The sequence below is a fragment of the Platalea leucorodia genome (assembly GCF_965183815.1).
Source record: "Platalea leucorodia genome assembly, chromosome: 4".
Taxonomy (NCBI): Eukaryota; Metazoa; Chordata; class Aves; order Pelecaniformes; family Threskiornithidae; genus Platalea; species Platalea leucorodia.
In genome coordinates this window covers 33,273,962-33,291,498 of record NC_138826.1, presented here as the reverse complement: position 1 = coordinate 33,291,498, position 17,537 = coordinate 33,273,962, and the positions used below count along the sequence as shown (strand labels likewise).

Here is a 17,537-nt window from a genome sequence, read left to right as displayed (position 1 = left end):
AGCTGATGAAGTCTCAACAGAATGGTTGACATTTCTGGTTTTCTTCTTTCTCTCCCTTCATCATACTACTGAATTTCAGATTTCTTACACGGTCTGACATCTGATTTTATAGTTAAAAAAAAAAAAAGAAAGAAAAAATAAAGCAGCAAGCATAGGTGCTTCTTGAGATATAGTGGGTAATAACTTAACCTAATGATTACTTCTTATATACTTACAGTAAACCTAGGTAGAACATACAATGCCACTCTAAAAATGTTTTCAAGAATAGTAAATCTTTATTTAAGACTATTATATCTGATAGTTAAACATAAAATGTGTTGGATTTTCAGAACGAAGTTCTTGTTGCATTTGTTGTTATGGCAACCTTCCGTTGCAGAGCACGAACAAAATGTTGAAATAGTTGTTTGGTTGTTGGGCTTAATTGTCTTTAATGTGACTTGCAATGTACAGCGTTTAAAATAACTCCCTTCCTATCCTATTTTTGGTATCCTGCAGAGTCCTATCCTTTCTCTGCCCTGTGTGGTTTCCTCTGTTCTTAGGACTTTGTTTACAGTGGGTTTTTCTCTTCAGCCCTGTAGTATGGTATGTGCCCTCCTGTGTCTTTATCTTCCATCTCTGTTTTCTACCTTCACTATAACAGTTCTGTTGAGTTCTTATTTAATGTTGCCTTTTTGGAGACTTGTATTGGATTTCTATTTCTTTATCTCTTCTCTATATCTGTCTGGGGTGTTGTCAAATGCTGAAAATAGCATTGAAAAAGACCTTGGAAGTCTCCCTCTGCTGTCAGCCTTGAATCCTGTTTGACTTTTGTGGTTATCCTTTAGTTGCCCTCCAGATAACTCATTTACCCAGTCTGTTTAGTGTTTGTTTTTTAAAAGCTACTTCCTTTTTTCATTCTTCAAGTACTTGAAGTGATACTTTGTTAATTTCTGTACTACTCTCAAACTCTTCACTTCCCTTGAGTTTTTTGGACAGATTCTTCCGCAGTTCTTTCCCTTTACTCATGCTTATCTTCTGCTTGTTGAACTTTTTTCTGTGGTGTTTTTTCATCCTTTTTTTTTTTCCTCCTCAATATCTTTTTTTAATGGAAAATCCAAAATCTTTTATTTTTAGCATCTTGCCAGAAGAGATGTGGCATGTGCAGCTGCATAGAAAACGAGCGTGAAAATGTCTGTGGAATTTCATGCATCTAAAGCTGCTAGTTTTTCTGAGCATAAAGCACACCTACCTTTTATTTGCAAAAGAATGTTTGAAATAAGAAACGGTGCCCTTCTCTTAGTATAGCGTAAGACTTGTAACACTTTGACACTAAGGAGACATGAATCACTTTCAGATGCAAAATAGTACAATTTCTTCTCATTTCAAATATTAAAGCACAGAGAATCATAAACACGGTATATTTTTGTTGTTCTTCCGAAATTGTGCCAACTCACTGCAATGATCCCTACTTTCAGTCAGGTGAGTGAACTCTTGCAGACAATAAAAGGCATTCTGTTTTGAACGTACAACCACGTGTTGATTGTAATGTTCAAATGTCACACCAGAAACATCCAGCTGGGAGATCTTAACAACTGCAGAGACATGATCACTAATGAAAAAATAGTAGTCTGCTTCATCTGGGATACTCTGATGCCTTAATACTTTTTTCATGTTACCGACAGATCATACGATGAGAATCAGTATGAATAATATAAAGGTTTTAAATAGTGTTCTTGACATTAATGTAAGATTTCTTTGTGGGTATTTCTGCCATACTGGCAGGATTATTGATGGATTTTTTTATTTTAATAAAAATACTTAGATACACTGTTGTATGTAATGAAAATGTGATGTAAGAAAAGCTGTTGTATTATAACTAAAAGAAAAGAACTCTAGTGTATATTTTTATGTATGAGGAAAAGAGAACTTTTCACATTTTCCAGTGATGCTTTTTGTAAACAAGAGTTCAAATTGTGGAGGAATGGTTGCAAAGGCTTTAGTTCTCCTCAGATTTTTGGAGTACTTGCCCTTCTGATGCATCACAGCTAAACCCTCCAGTTTATACAAAACAAAAGCATATAAGGCAGGTTCGGTTTGAGAGTAGGTATTTTTTGATGTTCTAAGGAGACATACCCAGGTTTTTCTTCACAAAACTGATTTGAAAGCTGTCTGTTATTTTGTGGTGGTGTTCTGTTGTCCAGAACTAGTATCCTATGAATCAATTTCTATTTGATGTTTTTGTGATCTTCATGCTCTCTTTAATACTTTTTCCCAGTAAATCCTGGAAGCTAGGTATCTTGTAGCTGGCCTCCTATTCAGCTTCCTCTTTGCTGCTTCATAGTGACAGGACTTTACTATGCAGTTGGGCTGCTAAGGTGTGTATCAAGGTTGTATCGTGATGTTTTTCTTAACTTCAGAAATAAAGTAGAAGCTTTGCTTACTCTGTAATTCTTAAGACTGTTGGACTGGAGGAAATTTTTGGCAAAAGGCACAATGTCTGTTCAGTTATCAACATTTTTGTGAATAACGTGATCTCAAAAAGCGCCTTGCCTTTTTGTTGTTAAGTAATAGGATGGGGAATTTCTGAAACTGAGTTTGTTGCAATAAAAAATACAACTAGTGGTACAATGCACTACCATAGTCCTGTTCTAAAGGGTCCTCTTGTGCATTAGAAGGGTGTGTTGAATTGTCCCTCCATACAGGGATTGTTGTGTCCTTTTGATGCTGCAGGCGTGAAGACTCCCACTGCTGGGTGAATCAACTGAATAACTGGCTTGAAACTATCGAGTGCTTCTTAGAGCCTTAACCATTGGACTAGAAATTGGACTTTCTATCCCAGTGTCAACCCCTACATCCTCTGTTGTTTCAAGAGGCTTTTTTTTTTTTTTTTTTTCTCCTTTGGAGGACTTACTTTATGATTACTATCTTCTCCTGTGTGGGATCAAGTGAAATCAGTATTGCTAAACTTCTAGTAATATATTCATTGCCATAGCATCAGACTCATGTTAAACACAGTGTTGTGGCTTCATTGTCATGCTAACATAGACACCAAATGTTTTATTTAAATAAGGTCTCTTCGGTAGTAGAAAAAGAATGAAGGTGACATCTGAGCAGGATGTTTGACTTTTTTTTTTTTTGATGGAATGTCACAAGGACATGTGTCTGCTTTAAATGATTTAGTGACTTTGACAACTGCTTTTCTAAGTTTACAGAGAAGTAATACAGAGATGCTAGTTCTTCTAAGGCTTGGTTTTTTATGTAAAATTCTGTTTTTAAAATGTTTTTCTTGTAGTAATTATCCAAAAAACCTATAAAAGTAATTATGGTATTTTGGAGATTCTGATAGAATTCTATTCAGAGGGCTTCTTATTTATGCATTTTTTTTTATTATTATTTTTAGGATGATTTAAATGTAATTCTTTAAGCCATTGCTTAAATTGCTCTGATATGTTAATTAGTTTTTCAGAAGCTTCTAAGTTTGTTATCCATGCCCAAATTTGTCCCAAACAGCGATCTCAATTTCAGAGAACTGTCAGAGAAATTTAAATGTCAGGCTTTCTTCTGGTATGTGTCTATGAGATCTTTTTAACATAAGAACTGAAGAAAAAATTTTATGTGGACAAATGACTTTGCTTCATCTTTCATCAGTTTCTGAGAGACTGTTTACTCTCTTACTGAAAACTGGAAGTCAGCTTGAGGTAGACATAGAAAAATTAAGCCTAAAATTTGGCCATAAAGACTAACAACATTCAAAATAAGTAAAGCACCTTTAGCTAATGGAAGTCATAAAATAACCTTGATTTCATAGTGGTTATTACTGATACTTGCTATAATACGTTTTCATCAAAAGGATGGTATTGTAGGAATAACTAACTACGAGTTTGAAGTCTGATTCTAACCTACTGATGATTTGTTTGTACAAAGAGATTAAAGTATAACTAAATAAATGGAACGTGCTATTACGTGTTGTCATTCAACAAAGTGACCTGTAATCACCACTGCGTTCTTTAAGTAAACAGCTTTGAAAATACATACTGGAAATAGCCTAGCATGTTTACCTTTCATAACATCCAACCAGATTTAACAGCAAAGTTTTTACTAAATTAGATTACGTTCATGTCAGATAAAGCTTCTATAAATGCATTGTCAGTAACCTGGGAAAGTATTATGTGAATACTACCATCAAAAGTAGGCATGCCAGAAAGGTATTTATATACTGATGCTGTAGATGACACATGATCTTTTGCTGCCGAATTTTGAGCTTGTAGACATGCTTTCTATAGTTTAATTTTTCTCCCCAAAGTGTCATAGCTATCCTTTAATATTTTTGTTGTTTGATTCTTTTGTATTAAATGATCTATGTGCATTGCTCATATGGTCTTTTTTGAGTGAGAAAGTAAAAGATAAAAGAACTTGTCCATATAGGCTTAAAAAAATCAGGATGTAGAGCAAATCAAACTGAAGAAATTGGTATGTGTGTTCAATTTAAGTAATCACTATGGAGTACTTGAATTGCATGTGAGCTTTTACTTCCGTTTTCCACAAACTTTAGAAGTGTATGATTATTACTGGAACCAAGACCTAACTTACTAAATCAGTAACAAAAATAATTAGTTATTTTCCTTTAGCAGCCTACTTTCTAAAGGTAGAACAAATGAATGAGATCTGAGATCTTGAATGGTGGAAAAAGGTAAAACATTGTTCCTAATAGTCACCAACAGTTCATGACTACCTCAGTGCAATTGCTTTTCAAGTAAGATAGCATACCTTGGCATGAAAAGAAGGGTACTGAATTGGTATTTCAAGCTCGGGCTCTTTTCAGTTCTGTGAACACTCTCTGAAATTATTTGTTTGAGGGTTGCTTATCTGGAATTGCTTTGTATTTCTGTATTAACCCCAATGCCCGACTTCTTCCTTTTTGTTCCTTTTTTTTTTTTTTTTTAATTCCAGTGTAATATACATCATATCATAAGCTTTCACTGGTCCACATCTTTTAATAGGGAGGAAATGCAGATATCTATCCTTCTAATTTGGACACACTGTAATTTATTTTTAGTTGCATTATATACTTAGCTCAAGAAATGGGAAGGATGAGAATCAGGCCTCTTGCCTAGGTCTAACTGTTGAGCTAAATTGAACTTAAGTTGGTGGACTGAAAAATACTGCTCTTCAGTGGAAGAGAGCTTATGTAACCTGAGGAGTTTTTAGAAACTGAACTTCTTAAAAAGAATATTTTGCTTCTCCAGTTCATTATGACAGACATGAATTTATATTGAACTTTAAACTTGTTCAGCTTCAGCAAAAGTAGCTGCTCTACAGTAGCCCAATCTTCAAAGCATTGGCCTTAAGAACTTAATATTGTTATGCCTCTTGAGAAAGAGTCTGAACTCTATGTATCCAACAAATTAGGCAAAAAGACCCCAAGCTGTTGCAGGTGAGCTGTTGGTGTGTGCTTGATTAACCTTTGGTAAGACATAGCACCTAAGGGCAATCACTACAGAAAGAATATTGAAGTAAACTTGCTAAATGTGGTGTAATTGTTCACCAGCCTTACCCTTGCCTCTCTATTTAGTCTTTTCTCATCTCCTTATGCAATGTGAGTGTTCTCTGCTGTTGGGGTTCTCAGCTTACTCAGTGCTTATACCAGTAGTCATAGATGATCTGTTTCTCACCTAACGCTTTTCATGTTCTATTGCAGTAAGAGAACAAAGCACTACTGCCTGTGTTCAGTTGAAAACCTTTCTGGAGGGAGAGCTTGAGGACGGCATTGTAGTTGGGCTTGGGATTTCGCAGTCCCAAACTTAATCTCTTTCTAGGTTGTACCATCTTGAAAATCTAGTGCTAAATCAGCCTTGTGAAGTTACATGCTGCTTTTAATATGCACTGTTCTTTTCAACTATACAAATAAAAGAGGACTCTTCTCTTACTATAACTTTTAATAATTGCTGAAACATGTAATATTCTGTAGGGTTGGAGCTGATGCACAAAAAAAGAATTTTTTATTTCCTGTTTTGTTTGAGCTCGTTGCCCAGAACCACTTCATGATGATAATCTCTGTTAAGCACACATTATTAACAACGTTATTGCCATGTAGCTAACTTCAATTCATTATACAGTAGTAAGAATAACAATGGAAGTCTGTAAATATAGGTTTTATATGTACTAATGTGTTGATGAAACCTGCACTTTATCTTATAGCTATTTCAAGATGACGTTGCTGACATCTACTTTTATATTATGTTTCCCAAGTAGATAGCATTGGGAAATACTCAAAGTGAATTCATGCATGGCCCAGCTATTACAAAGACTTCATATTCACAGTTGTGTTTTCTAGTATGGAGTTGCCTCAATGTGGTGCAGGAATGTATAATTAGGGAAGCATAATGAAATGTGCTGTTGACAGAAAAGTATGTTTGGCATCTCAAATGCTGACCTCTGACATCATTAGACTTCTGAAGTTTTGATATAAAGATAGTAAAGTGGCTTATCTAGGTTTATTAGTTAACACTGACATACTACGTTTTTATATTGTGCTTTTTTTTAATGCTTTTGCACAGCAATGGCAAATGTTTTCAACTTTCTTATATGTTTGTGGCAACTGTTTGTAATTCATTTGTCATGCTCATTAAGGTTCCTGCAGTAGAAGAAAATAAGGCTTGTTCATACTAATTTGGAAGATCAAAGCATGGCATAGAAACAATTTATCAACAAACCAAAGCTGCCTCTCAAACACACCTACATTTTGTAGAATTGTTTAAAAAAAATACATGTTAGTTAAAAATCTTCTAGTTCTTAGAAAAATGTAAATTAATGGAAACAAAAAGAAGTAAATACATACAGGCAGTTTGTTCTCCCAAATGTTAAATCCACATTTCCTTTAAATGGCTTCCATTTCCCTGTGAAGCTTTTCCATAGTTGGTTTTATTATCATTCACAATGCCCTGATATGTAGGTTTTTCTGTTTTTTCCTGTAAATACTTAGAATACTATATGTAAGCAAAATAATTCAGGTAGGATTTTGAAATATAAAAAACCCCAGGTGGTTGTGTCTCAAGTATTTCATCTTTCCTTTATGTTGCTCATGTTTTACAAAGTGAATATTAACTATTTTTGTCTCATACTCTCCTTCCTAAGTCAATAAATAACTTCCCCTGCAGAAATGTAGAATGTTTAATGTTCTGTGTCAAAAAAAAAAAATCTTAAAATATACTTAGCTCTTTCCACCATTTGTAATAAAATACAGTAGTCCTTTGTAAACACTATAGGAAGACTGCTGAAGAACAGTTGGAGCAACAGTTTAGACAAATACCTATTAATGGTTTCCTTTTCACCTATGCATCTCTGACAAAGCGAATCTAATAAATGGTAGGCAGCAAAGGGATAGCTTTCTATGTGAATATTGTTTTGCAGTGTATTGGTAGTCTGCCTGCAAGTATTCGCTTAAGTATTTAATGATCACTTTATTATCCAGTGAGAAATAATTAGTAAAACACTTACTTACTTAATATTTGGTACATTTTTCAATATTGGTCCCATGAATCATCTTTAGGTGTAGCTGTTAAACCTAAGAAAAATCCGTATTTCTGCTCTTAGAAAAGAGGTAGATGTGAAGTGCCCGAGTCTGATCTTGGGCCTTAAAGCTACAGCTTTTATTTGTGGGATATGGAAAAATAGAGCTCAAGAGTTAGAGCTGTATAACCATTAACAGTTTCCTTAGACCTACTTTGTATTATAATCACTTGATACTAATAAGTTTAGCTTTCTTTGAATAACAAAGTAAAACGGAGTCTGGGTTCTCAGATCACGTACTGCACTTCGTTGCCTGAGACAGCTTTTCAGGAGCATGGTGCTAGCAGCATCTGCCTGCTCAATAAGCTGAATATTCTACAGCCTTGACCTCGTGAGTTTTTTGTACTGTTGGTATTCTTAAAGAAAGAGGGGTCAGTTTCTGTCTTTTTAACACTGACTTGACTTGCCTGCATTACAATCCTTTTTCTTTAATATACCTGACTGACTGTATATAATATGTATGATTCCATTTAGTACTAACACTTTATTGCATTTTTCTTCTATTAGCACACCCATGCAACATGGCAGTTTGTTAGTCCCTTTAGAAACAGCTTTATATGAACCACAATCTTAAAGACAAAAGGCAACAGAGCTTAGTGTTGATAATAACATATTTTAAGTTTTGTTGGCCTAAAAAGTCAAGATAACACAGATTTCCCTCTCTTCCTTTTAATGAGATTATGATAGTATATGAGAGCTAAAATAAGGTGATTTAACATCTTCTCTTCACAAACCTGTTTTTGAATTCTAAGTGAGCAAATTAATTTGGTTTTAAAATGCTTCCAATTGGGAAGAAGGCAGGATATTAATGAACAGAAAAATCTTTGGAGTATTCCATAGGCATCAGGCAGAAAAATGTTTTAATCCGTCTTTGTTTCATCTGACACTGTTATTGTATCATATTACGAGAAGTGTGATGATTGATTGTTTGCATAGAAGGTCTCAAGTAAGGTTGATCTTGGCCTCTGAAGAGAGGAGGCTGCTGAAAACATTGGATATGTGTACAATACAAATGTGACAAAGCTTTGAAATAAACTTTTTATGACAGTAGGGTAAATGAAATATCATGACAGCAGCTGTATCTCACATTTTCTTTCTTGCAGGATATCTTGAATAATCTTGATTCATGTGATCTTGAAGATGATGATCTCATGCTTGATGTGGACCTGCCTGAGGACCCACCTCATGACAAAGGTTAGTAAATTAGCCAAGCAATCTTATTGTGAAACTGCATTATAGGCTTAAGAGAGTTGAGTTACATTGTTCTGACTTGTGCTCTAATAAGCCAACGCACTCTTCAAATTGTTTTTTCTTTAAGTAACAACTTTTTTCTTTTCTGAAATACAGGAAGTGTGATGTTTCTGTTCCCCCAAATACAACTCTTGCCTTTGAAGAATTCTAAAATTAGACATTTACTGCCTTTTATAAAAATGCAACCTTGTTGCACACCGTTTGTTTCTTTAAATTATTTTAGTAGAATAAATTTCAAACTTTTAAGTTAGTCCTTCAATCTCATGCTTCAGCTATATTTGAAAATGTTGGAAAAGCATTTTTTTCAGCTTTGGTGAATGACAATGTACTTCTTTTTGAGATAACTATTTGTTTTCTTCTACAAAATGACAATATGTTTTAATATATTTTATACAATTCAGGATAACAAAAGCCTTCAGATTTAAGATGTGTTCTTTTCAAGATGTCTTTTATGCACTCTTATTGTCAGTGAGGATGCTGGCAAACTTTTCACAAGGAGGTTAGTGGTACCTAGATGCCACTAAAATAATACAAATCTAGACTAGAATGAACTGGATAAGGCAACTGATTGCCACACTTTCTCAAATCCTGGCCTGGAAAAGTTTGAGGCATATGCTTTTGGTCATTCCTGACCTACTTATAAGAATTGTCACTGTCATGTGAATATGGGTATTAACTTTACCTCCAAGTTCAGTGGAGGCAAATATATCTTCAAATGAACAAAAACATTGAATGTGGAGCACTGTAATGCCCTACCCTGTACAAACAAACACTGAAAGAAAAAACGCTTTCCTTATTTTGTGTGCTGTTCAGCCGCCTACTGAAGTTTGGGGAAACTCAGGTTTTTTTGAGAGTATCTTTGAGTTCTTTGGGTGAAGACTCCTGCATGTATATTAGATATGAAGCCAAATTAACAGTAAATAAATACATAGTCTTCCATCTACCACAAGGGTGGCATGTCATGTTTTAACCGTGTATACATATGAAATGCAGTACTTAATCTTTTAAATCTCAGAATAAGTTTTCCAAAGTACTTGTGTGAAAGGTGCTTATTGAAAATAGTGCTAGTATTCAACTTTTTTCAGCCCAGACAGGTGTACAATTTTTATTTTTTTATTTTTTAATTTACCAGAATGGATAACAATCCAAGCCTAGGGGCTGTTCTTTCAATAAGGGTAATTCTAATTCTGTTGGGAAAAACTAAGAAGCAATTTTAAAGGGTCGATCAATTTCTCATAAGTTTCCTTGTTTATAAAACACGCACTGCATTGGCATCAGTAATTCCATTTCAAATTATTAATTTAAAAACTGTTAAAAATACATTCATTTTAAAGGTCAATGTTTGCCACAAAAACGTAAAAAGTTAATGTTTGCCATTTAATCTAGACAAAAATGAAATACAATTTTTAATTCACTGCTTTCTTAATTGCATCAATATAATAAGCTTAAATCTACTCCCATTTCTACAGCTAAGTATCAATAATGTTTGTGTAGCTGGAATATGTTTTGTGACTATGACAATCTGCTGTGTAAGCTGCTGATTCAGGAGAAGAAACTTACTGTTTCAGGTCAATATTGGCTAATTACTATTATTTTTGGCATTTTTTTAAAAAGTTGGGTTTCCATATAAAATTAATGCGGCATAAACTGTCTCTCTGCTATAATTGCTTCTTATTGTGAAATCACTGAATTTTTAGTGAAGAGGATCTGAAAAGAAAAATTCAAAATCCACCTCTAGGCTTTCCCTTAGGTAAACATGACCCCCTGAAAAAGCAAAATTTGTTTTTTGTTAATATCCTTGTGTCTTTATTCAATGTCTCAATTTCATTTTCCAAAGCTGAAAGTCATCATAATAAAATTACTTATAAACTTATTGAGGGCTTATTTTGAATAGACCCACTTGAATTTTCATGTTTTATGAGCTGTAGAAGGATGCTTCTAAAGGGAAATAAATTTTCTGTTACTTTAGGTGAACAACTTTATTTTCTTACCTAATTTTTTGGTTATTGAACTAGGTGATAAAAACTGAAATGTCGATATGTGTATTTGTTATAGTAATATTTAACAGCACTTTTTGCCAACACTTTTTTCATAATTATGTGTGACTGCACTGACGTCAGCCTCTTAAGACTTTCCAGGTCTACAGAAACTCTCCTTGTTTCACTTGGGAGCCTGGGATGCCTCTTAGACCCTATTTATAGAAACAGTTCTAACTCAACAAGTATGCAGTGAGTGAGGATGGCAGTTTTAAATCACAGGGTAAAACTGGGCTCACTTCCCAACAACACGCAGGCTGGGAACTAAGCAGGAAGGAAGGCCTGTTTATGAGCGTCTTATGCGCAACTATGTCTGAGTAGGCAGCCGAATAAAACAATGTTCTCTTGTGTAGAGTTATTCTCCTAGCAAAAGACTGACAATGTGAGGAAAAACTCCTTGGGTAAGTGCAGGAGAAAGTGTGATGGCAGAATAGCAGTTTATGACTTTTTTTGCTGCGTCTGACTGCACGGATAGCAGTTGTTTTGGCTTTGTTTCTAGTGGTTTACAAGCTGTTGCCAAATATAGTTTTTGTTCCCTTAAGAAGTCTGTGGAATCTGCTTTGCTTTGCAGAAGTTAGTGTTTTAAAGAGATTGTTTTGTTTGCTTGTTTTAAATCATGCTGTCATCCTGGTAAATAAAGATTAAATGTCTCTCAAGTTGAAAAACAAACGAGATGAATAGGATGAGATATATATGTATTTTAAGTAATGAAACTGTTCTCTTTTGGAATGAAGTACTGGCCTTTTTCTAAAATGTCGTCTTTCTGTGTTCGTGTGTTGTTTGAACTTTTTAAAGGCCTGAAGATCCTGTCAGTAAGAAAGACAGGAAAATGTTACTTCTGAATTTTTTTTTTCCTTACCCATAACCCTACCTCCTCCAAATGATTTTCTGCTTAAACCTGAAATACTCTTAAGACTGAATTCTGTAGTTTCTGCTACAGGTTACTCTTTTTTATATGCTAGTAAAAATGTGACATCATTACAGAAGTCTGCTTGACAGTCCTAAAATGCGTGCTTTTTTTGGATCGGTTTAAAAAAAATAAAAGCCCACAGATTATACACTGTATCTATTACCAGCACATACTGAATATTTTATTTACAAGGTCTTAGGAACAAATTTTATAATTTTTTTTTTTTTTTTTTTTTTTTTTTACTTTCTGCTCTCTGTAGAGGAATGTGAAAATATGAGCCGTTATGATAGACAAGACAGAAATGCTAGGCAACATCAGGAAGGGTTCTGGAAAAGAGCACCACAACAGCGATGGAATACACAGGATCACTATCATCTTGGCCATACCGATCACTATATCCATGGTAAAAATGATTTGAACAGGTAAAGGACTTGTCTCTTTTCTCCCAAACAGTTAAAATACTGTGATAAGAAATCTCTTTTGGCACTAAAGGGTCTCAAGTGATACTGAGTACAAGAAATTTTCAGAATAGTTGTATGTCTATAAATAGCATGTCTAAGTGGGAGCATCTCTGAGATTTGTAACGATTTCTTTTCAAAACTTTTGTTTCTGTCACGGTTTTTAATCCAAAAATGTGTTACTTGTATTTATATGATACTATAAATGCTTGATTAAATTACCATATGTGTTCCATGGAAAAACATTACACTCTCTTATTACTTGCATTTTGTAAGCTTGGACAGCTTTTTACTTATTTGTTTTTAAATTAAATGTAATCCTGTAGTTCTTATAGGCTAGCTTGAATGACAGTTTATAGAAATCTTGATGAGCAAACTGGGTTTAGGGTACTGTAGTTGTTAGTCTGCAAGAGATTTATGCAAGTGGGAAGGAAAGCCCAGCATTTAAGTGAAATAGGATTGACATTTTCTGCTTTATTTATTTTCTGCTGTATGCCACAGTATGTGAATATAGCCCACATTGCATAACACTTTTTTACTAAATGCTCTTTAGCTCTAGTTTGTCATCACTGTGAGGTTTTTTATTTTTTAAATTTTTTTAGGGGATCAAACTACCTAGAATCTCCTGTTGGTCACTTTGAAAGCTATGGAGCACCAAATTTTTACCAGGCTCCTAGACAGCTGGTGGGCTTACCGGAGAATACTGTGATGCTTGATGAAATGACACTTCGGCACATGGTCCAAGACTGCACAGCTGTAAAAACTCAGTTATTGAAACTGAAGAGATTACTGCACCAGGTGAGCTGTTTAAATGGAACAAAAGCAGTAAAGTATATTGGAGAGTGAGCCTAGATGGGCTAATGTTCTGTTTGGCCTTATTAGGCTATTGTCATTTCCTTTATACATTGACTTACAGTGTTCAAGAAAGCGTGCACTTTTTATTGCTATTTAAAATATACTTTTTCTGCTTTTTCAGCGCTTTACTGACTGCAAAAAATATTTAATATTGTTATACTGCTTCTCTGAGGAAATAATGCTAAATTAAAAAAATATCAGTGGATGTGAAGACAAGCTTTTATTTAATAAGATCCTAAAAAGGTGGGAGTAAAAAAAAAAATGAAAAATATGAAAATCGATCCCATTGATCAAACTTGCATTCAGCAAGGCAGTGGTAATAGCTTTTTCTTAAGGCTTTGTTTTCCTCATCTTTTCATCTTTTTTGTGTGTTTTGACAAGAAGCTTAGCAAATCTTACTGGGTCATCTCTATTGGAAGTGCTGAAATTTAACCTTTCTAGTGTATGAAATCACTGAATTGTCATAAGCCTTTAGGAGGTTTTTCATTTCAGATCAAAACTTTGCAAATTGTGAGAGTTGGTAAATTGCTGGATGACTCAGCAGAAGCATGGCATTTCGGCTACAAAAATTCCTTTGCTACCTTAAAAAAAGAAAAGTCCATGAGACTTCTTTGGAGGCATATATAGATTAGCATTGAAAAGTAGCTGTATGATGTTCTCTTTAATACTAGATTTACTGCTGTTCTTTTCTAACAGGGTAATGTAATGGAAATAAGTTTGTGCCCTAAAAGTAAGGCACTAAAACAAAACACAGCAAAACAAAAAGCAAATCAACCTTGAGGCTAATTCAAGGGTATGACTGTGCCTTTTAGAAATGTGACCATTTGCTTCTGATGGTGACCAAGAATATTGGAGATGTTTTTCCACTGACAAAATCAGAAATACAATTGTAACAAAAATAATGTAGTGTCAGAAAGGGAAGATGTGTTCTTAGAGGCCTAATGTCTGGGCAGTGGGCTGCAGAAACTGTGCTTCCTAACAGTCTCAAGTATGCAATTTGTACATGAGATAGCAGGGAACTCTATCCAAAGCTTTTAATGCCTTTAACACAAGGACAATTAAACAACTAGACAGATGATCTGTGTATGTGTAGTTCATTGTGTAAAGGCGTGCATGTTATAGCCAAAGTGTGTGGCCCTGCAGAATACTGTATTTTAAATCTTGATCTAGTTTATAACAGCTAGACTTTTCTAAAGGGTTACAGAACACAAACCTTGCCTCAAGAAGCTTGGATTAAGTTTTTTTAAAAACTTAAACTCTCAGAAGAAACAGTTACTCCTAATATGTACATTTATCAAAATTTGCTGTTTCTTTTGCCAAAAGCTTGATCTTCTCCCTCTCCCTCCCTGTAAGAGCGAGTTTTGTAATAACAAGTATTATTCTTCTCTTCAAACTTTGTCAAGCCACCTTCTTTGTATTTTCCTGACCTAACCGCCCCCTGTTTTAACTCACTGCTTCCAAACTCATCATTGGAGTTCTGAATGTTTATTCTATTCTATTGTGTATTATCCAGCCTTTTAATCAAACAATATGAATAGTAAAGTAAATTAACCTGCTACAGAAGGGGAAACTTTAGGCCTGTACTACCTGTATTTACTAAACAATTAGAGTAAAACTTGTATGAAATATTTTTTCCTTATTTCTAAGTGTTAAACCTTTCCTGAAAATACAGAGCTTTATACTAACAGAAATGAGTAAAAATATAACAATTCTTTTTTTCCTTATTGTAAAGAACAGAAATATAATTTTGAAAACAATTACATGAACTTCAGCAGTCTGAACACTGAACTAGGACATGATCTCGGTCCGGGTCGTATGACAGGCCTCTTCTTACAAAATGTAAAAAAGCAAGATACAGTCAGCTTCTTTCAAACACTAGCTTTAGTAAAGAAAGCAGAAGTTCTTATATCGTTACTTCACCTATATTACACATTTAAATGCATAAGTGTTACTCTTTTCTAGTTATGACTTTTAGCAATATTATTTAATTTAGATAGGTAGAAATAGAGCTGTAGCCAGGTCTTAGGCATGAGGTCTCACAGGAACAGTTGTAGTAAGATAGTAAGATATAGTAATTAAATTCAATTTTATACAATTATCTAATCAACTGTAGTGTGACTTGCATCCCTTGCATGCTATGCTCTACAGTATACCTAGCAGATTCCTAGGAAAACTTAATGTGCTATACTGGATTCGTTGCTGTGACTGTAGCTCACATAACTATATATAAATTATCTTGAATATTACTAGCAACATAGCTGCAACAGCACGGGTTTGGTGTTGTGTTCCCAGTTCTGCTTGGAAAAATAAGTAGTTACTTGAGTAGTCTAGCCTTTGCTGAACTCCGTGTGACCAGGTTAACGATGCCAGCAGTGCACGTGCTGTCTGCTTATTCCTCACATACTGCCATCTTTCTGTGTCTTCAAATGGTGAAATCAGGAATAGGAGTCTTGCCTCATGCAGATTTTTTGAAAATTTTCACTGTAGTAAGTATAACCTTCTCTGACTTTGCAGTAATGTTGTACTTGCTTCTATGGAGTGAAAAACATACATTGTTCTTGCAGTAAATGAAGTTGTAATTATTTACAGGGAAATACTGAACTACTGGTGAATGTTCTCACTTAATGCTTAACTAGAGCACTAACTTTGTATTGTAAGAAGAAAATGCTTTGGAAGTCTAACTCTAATAATAATTGACATTAAATGTTAATGCCTCAAACATTGACTAAGGTACTTCATTTGCATGGTTAATAGTAATGAAGTTTTCTTCTGATCTTAAAAATGTCTTCCTTCTTCCTCCTCCTCCTCAATTAATTTCTTAAACTTGCTACACTAGGTTAAAGCTACAGAGCTAATGTGTTAGAACATCCTTATTTAAATAAGAATTATACTATTTCTGATTCCGTGGAGCCTTTGATCAAGGGAAGAATTGACCGTCCTCTGCAGTAATTTCCTCTCAAGAATGGCAGCAATGATTCGCAACCACCCTGTCTTATCTCAGATAAGCACTTACTGATATTTTAAGGAGGACTGAAACATGAAGCAGCTCACAGAACTGAGATCTGTGAAGCCCTTTTTTCTGGGGGAGGCAAGTTTTATAAAAAATGTTTCTTTTCAACTTACCTTTCATGAATGGAAAAGAAATTCTTTTTTTTCAAGCACAAATCTTCATTGTAACTTACCAGATATGACTAGCCCATTTGTATGAAGAGAGGTATGAATGGAAAAATGAAGCCTGTAGTGCAGAATTGTTAAATGCACCAATATATTTTTGCTGAGGCTTTAGATTAGTAAGTCATTTGGGTACCTTTGAAGTACATATTCATTGTATTCTTTTTGCATCTGGTGAGATCTGTCAGAGATATTTATCTTTGTTATAAGAAGCCTGAAGACAAGGAATAAACAGATTTAATTAATGAAATACAAAGGTTTCTTTGTTTCATGTATTGTTGTATAAATTGTATACAATTTATAAGTAGTATAAATTGCACCTACAATTTTTACTTTTTTTTTCAGCCACAAAATAGTTCACCTCAGGGACTTAACTGTGCTTGAAACAGAACCAAAGAAATCAACAAAATAGCAAATAAAATTGGCAAATTTTAAGTTTAAACAGTTGGTTAGCTGTTGGACTGTCATTATAACAGTGTTTAACAGTGGGCAATGGAAACTGTATGACACTTATTTGTAGTGATATTTGAATGAAACTATGCTCAAAATGCCAAGTAGTCAGCAGGTGAATAGCACCCTCTGCTTGAGGGACACTTAATGAATTTTCTGTTTGCATCTTTGTAAAAATACTGTTAGCAAAGGAGACTACTCAAATGAGTAATTTGTACTGAAGAAAACTTTGAATTGGGAATCACAGGCTAGAGCTTGATAAAACTTTAATAAACTTTGATAAACTTTAGAAATGTTTGTTTAGCATTTTTCAACTTCTTAATGAAATGTAGATGCTACAATCTTGACAGAATTCTCAAAATGAAATTGTTAGTATACTATTAGTAGTATATATTCTTTTAAAACCATGTGTGTTAAAAGGCAGCATATGCTGTTAGGGAACCGCAAGATAATTGCTGAAAATGCATTTGCTTCTAATGGCTTGATTTTTTGTAATAGAAGAATTTAAAATACGTTAGTATAATGAAAACAACTATTGTCTCTAAGCTTTGATCTTTGTATCTTCCTCTGAGGCAATATGAGAGATTTCTTCTGAGAGAGTATCCTTTATCTTGTCTCTTCTATTCTTCTAGAAGTTCTACAATTTTCCTTTATTTTACATGTGCTTTTAACTAAAGCCTGCAAGTAATATCACCCAAAGAAAGCAAGGGGAAAAGAGAAGATGGAAAGAATAGACAGTGAGAACAGCTGCACCGTCTGTATGCTGTATAGAAGGCGTATGTTTATAATGTTGAAATATGTTCTGGGGACTATTATGGTGTATTTAGTCACGGAGCTTGACTTTTCTTTTGGTTGTAT

The 17,537-nt window shown here is 34.3% G+C and overlaps 1 protein-coding gene across 4 annotated transcripts in view; it reads left to right on the top strand.

The window, feature by feature from the left end:
* The window catches only part of CCSER2 (coiled-coil serine rich protein 2), a 78,016-nt gene that overhangs the window by 29,371 nt on the left and 31,108 nt on the right, over nucleotides 1-17,537 (top strand). For all 4 annotated transcript variants that reach the window (XM_082310996.1, XM_082310997.1, XM_082310995.1 and 1 more), the window contains exons 4-6: nucleotides 8,652-8,742; nucleotides 12,005-12,167; nucleotides 12,806-13,001. In XM_082310996.1, coding sequence (XP_082167122.1) covers nucleotides 8,652-8,742; nucleotides 12,005-12,167; nucleotides 12,806-13,001 — 450 coding nt within the window. The remainder of the gene's footprint in view (nucleotides 1-8,651; nucleotides 8,743-12,004; nucleotides 12,168-12,805; nucleotides 13,002-17,537) is intronic.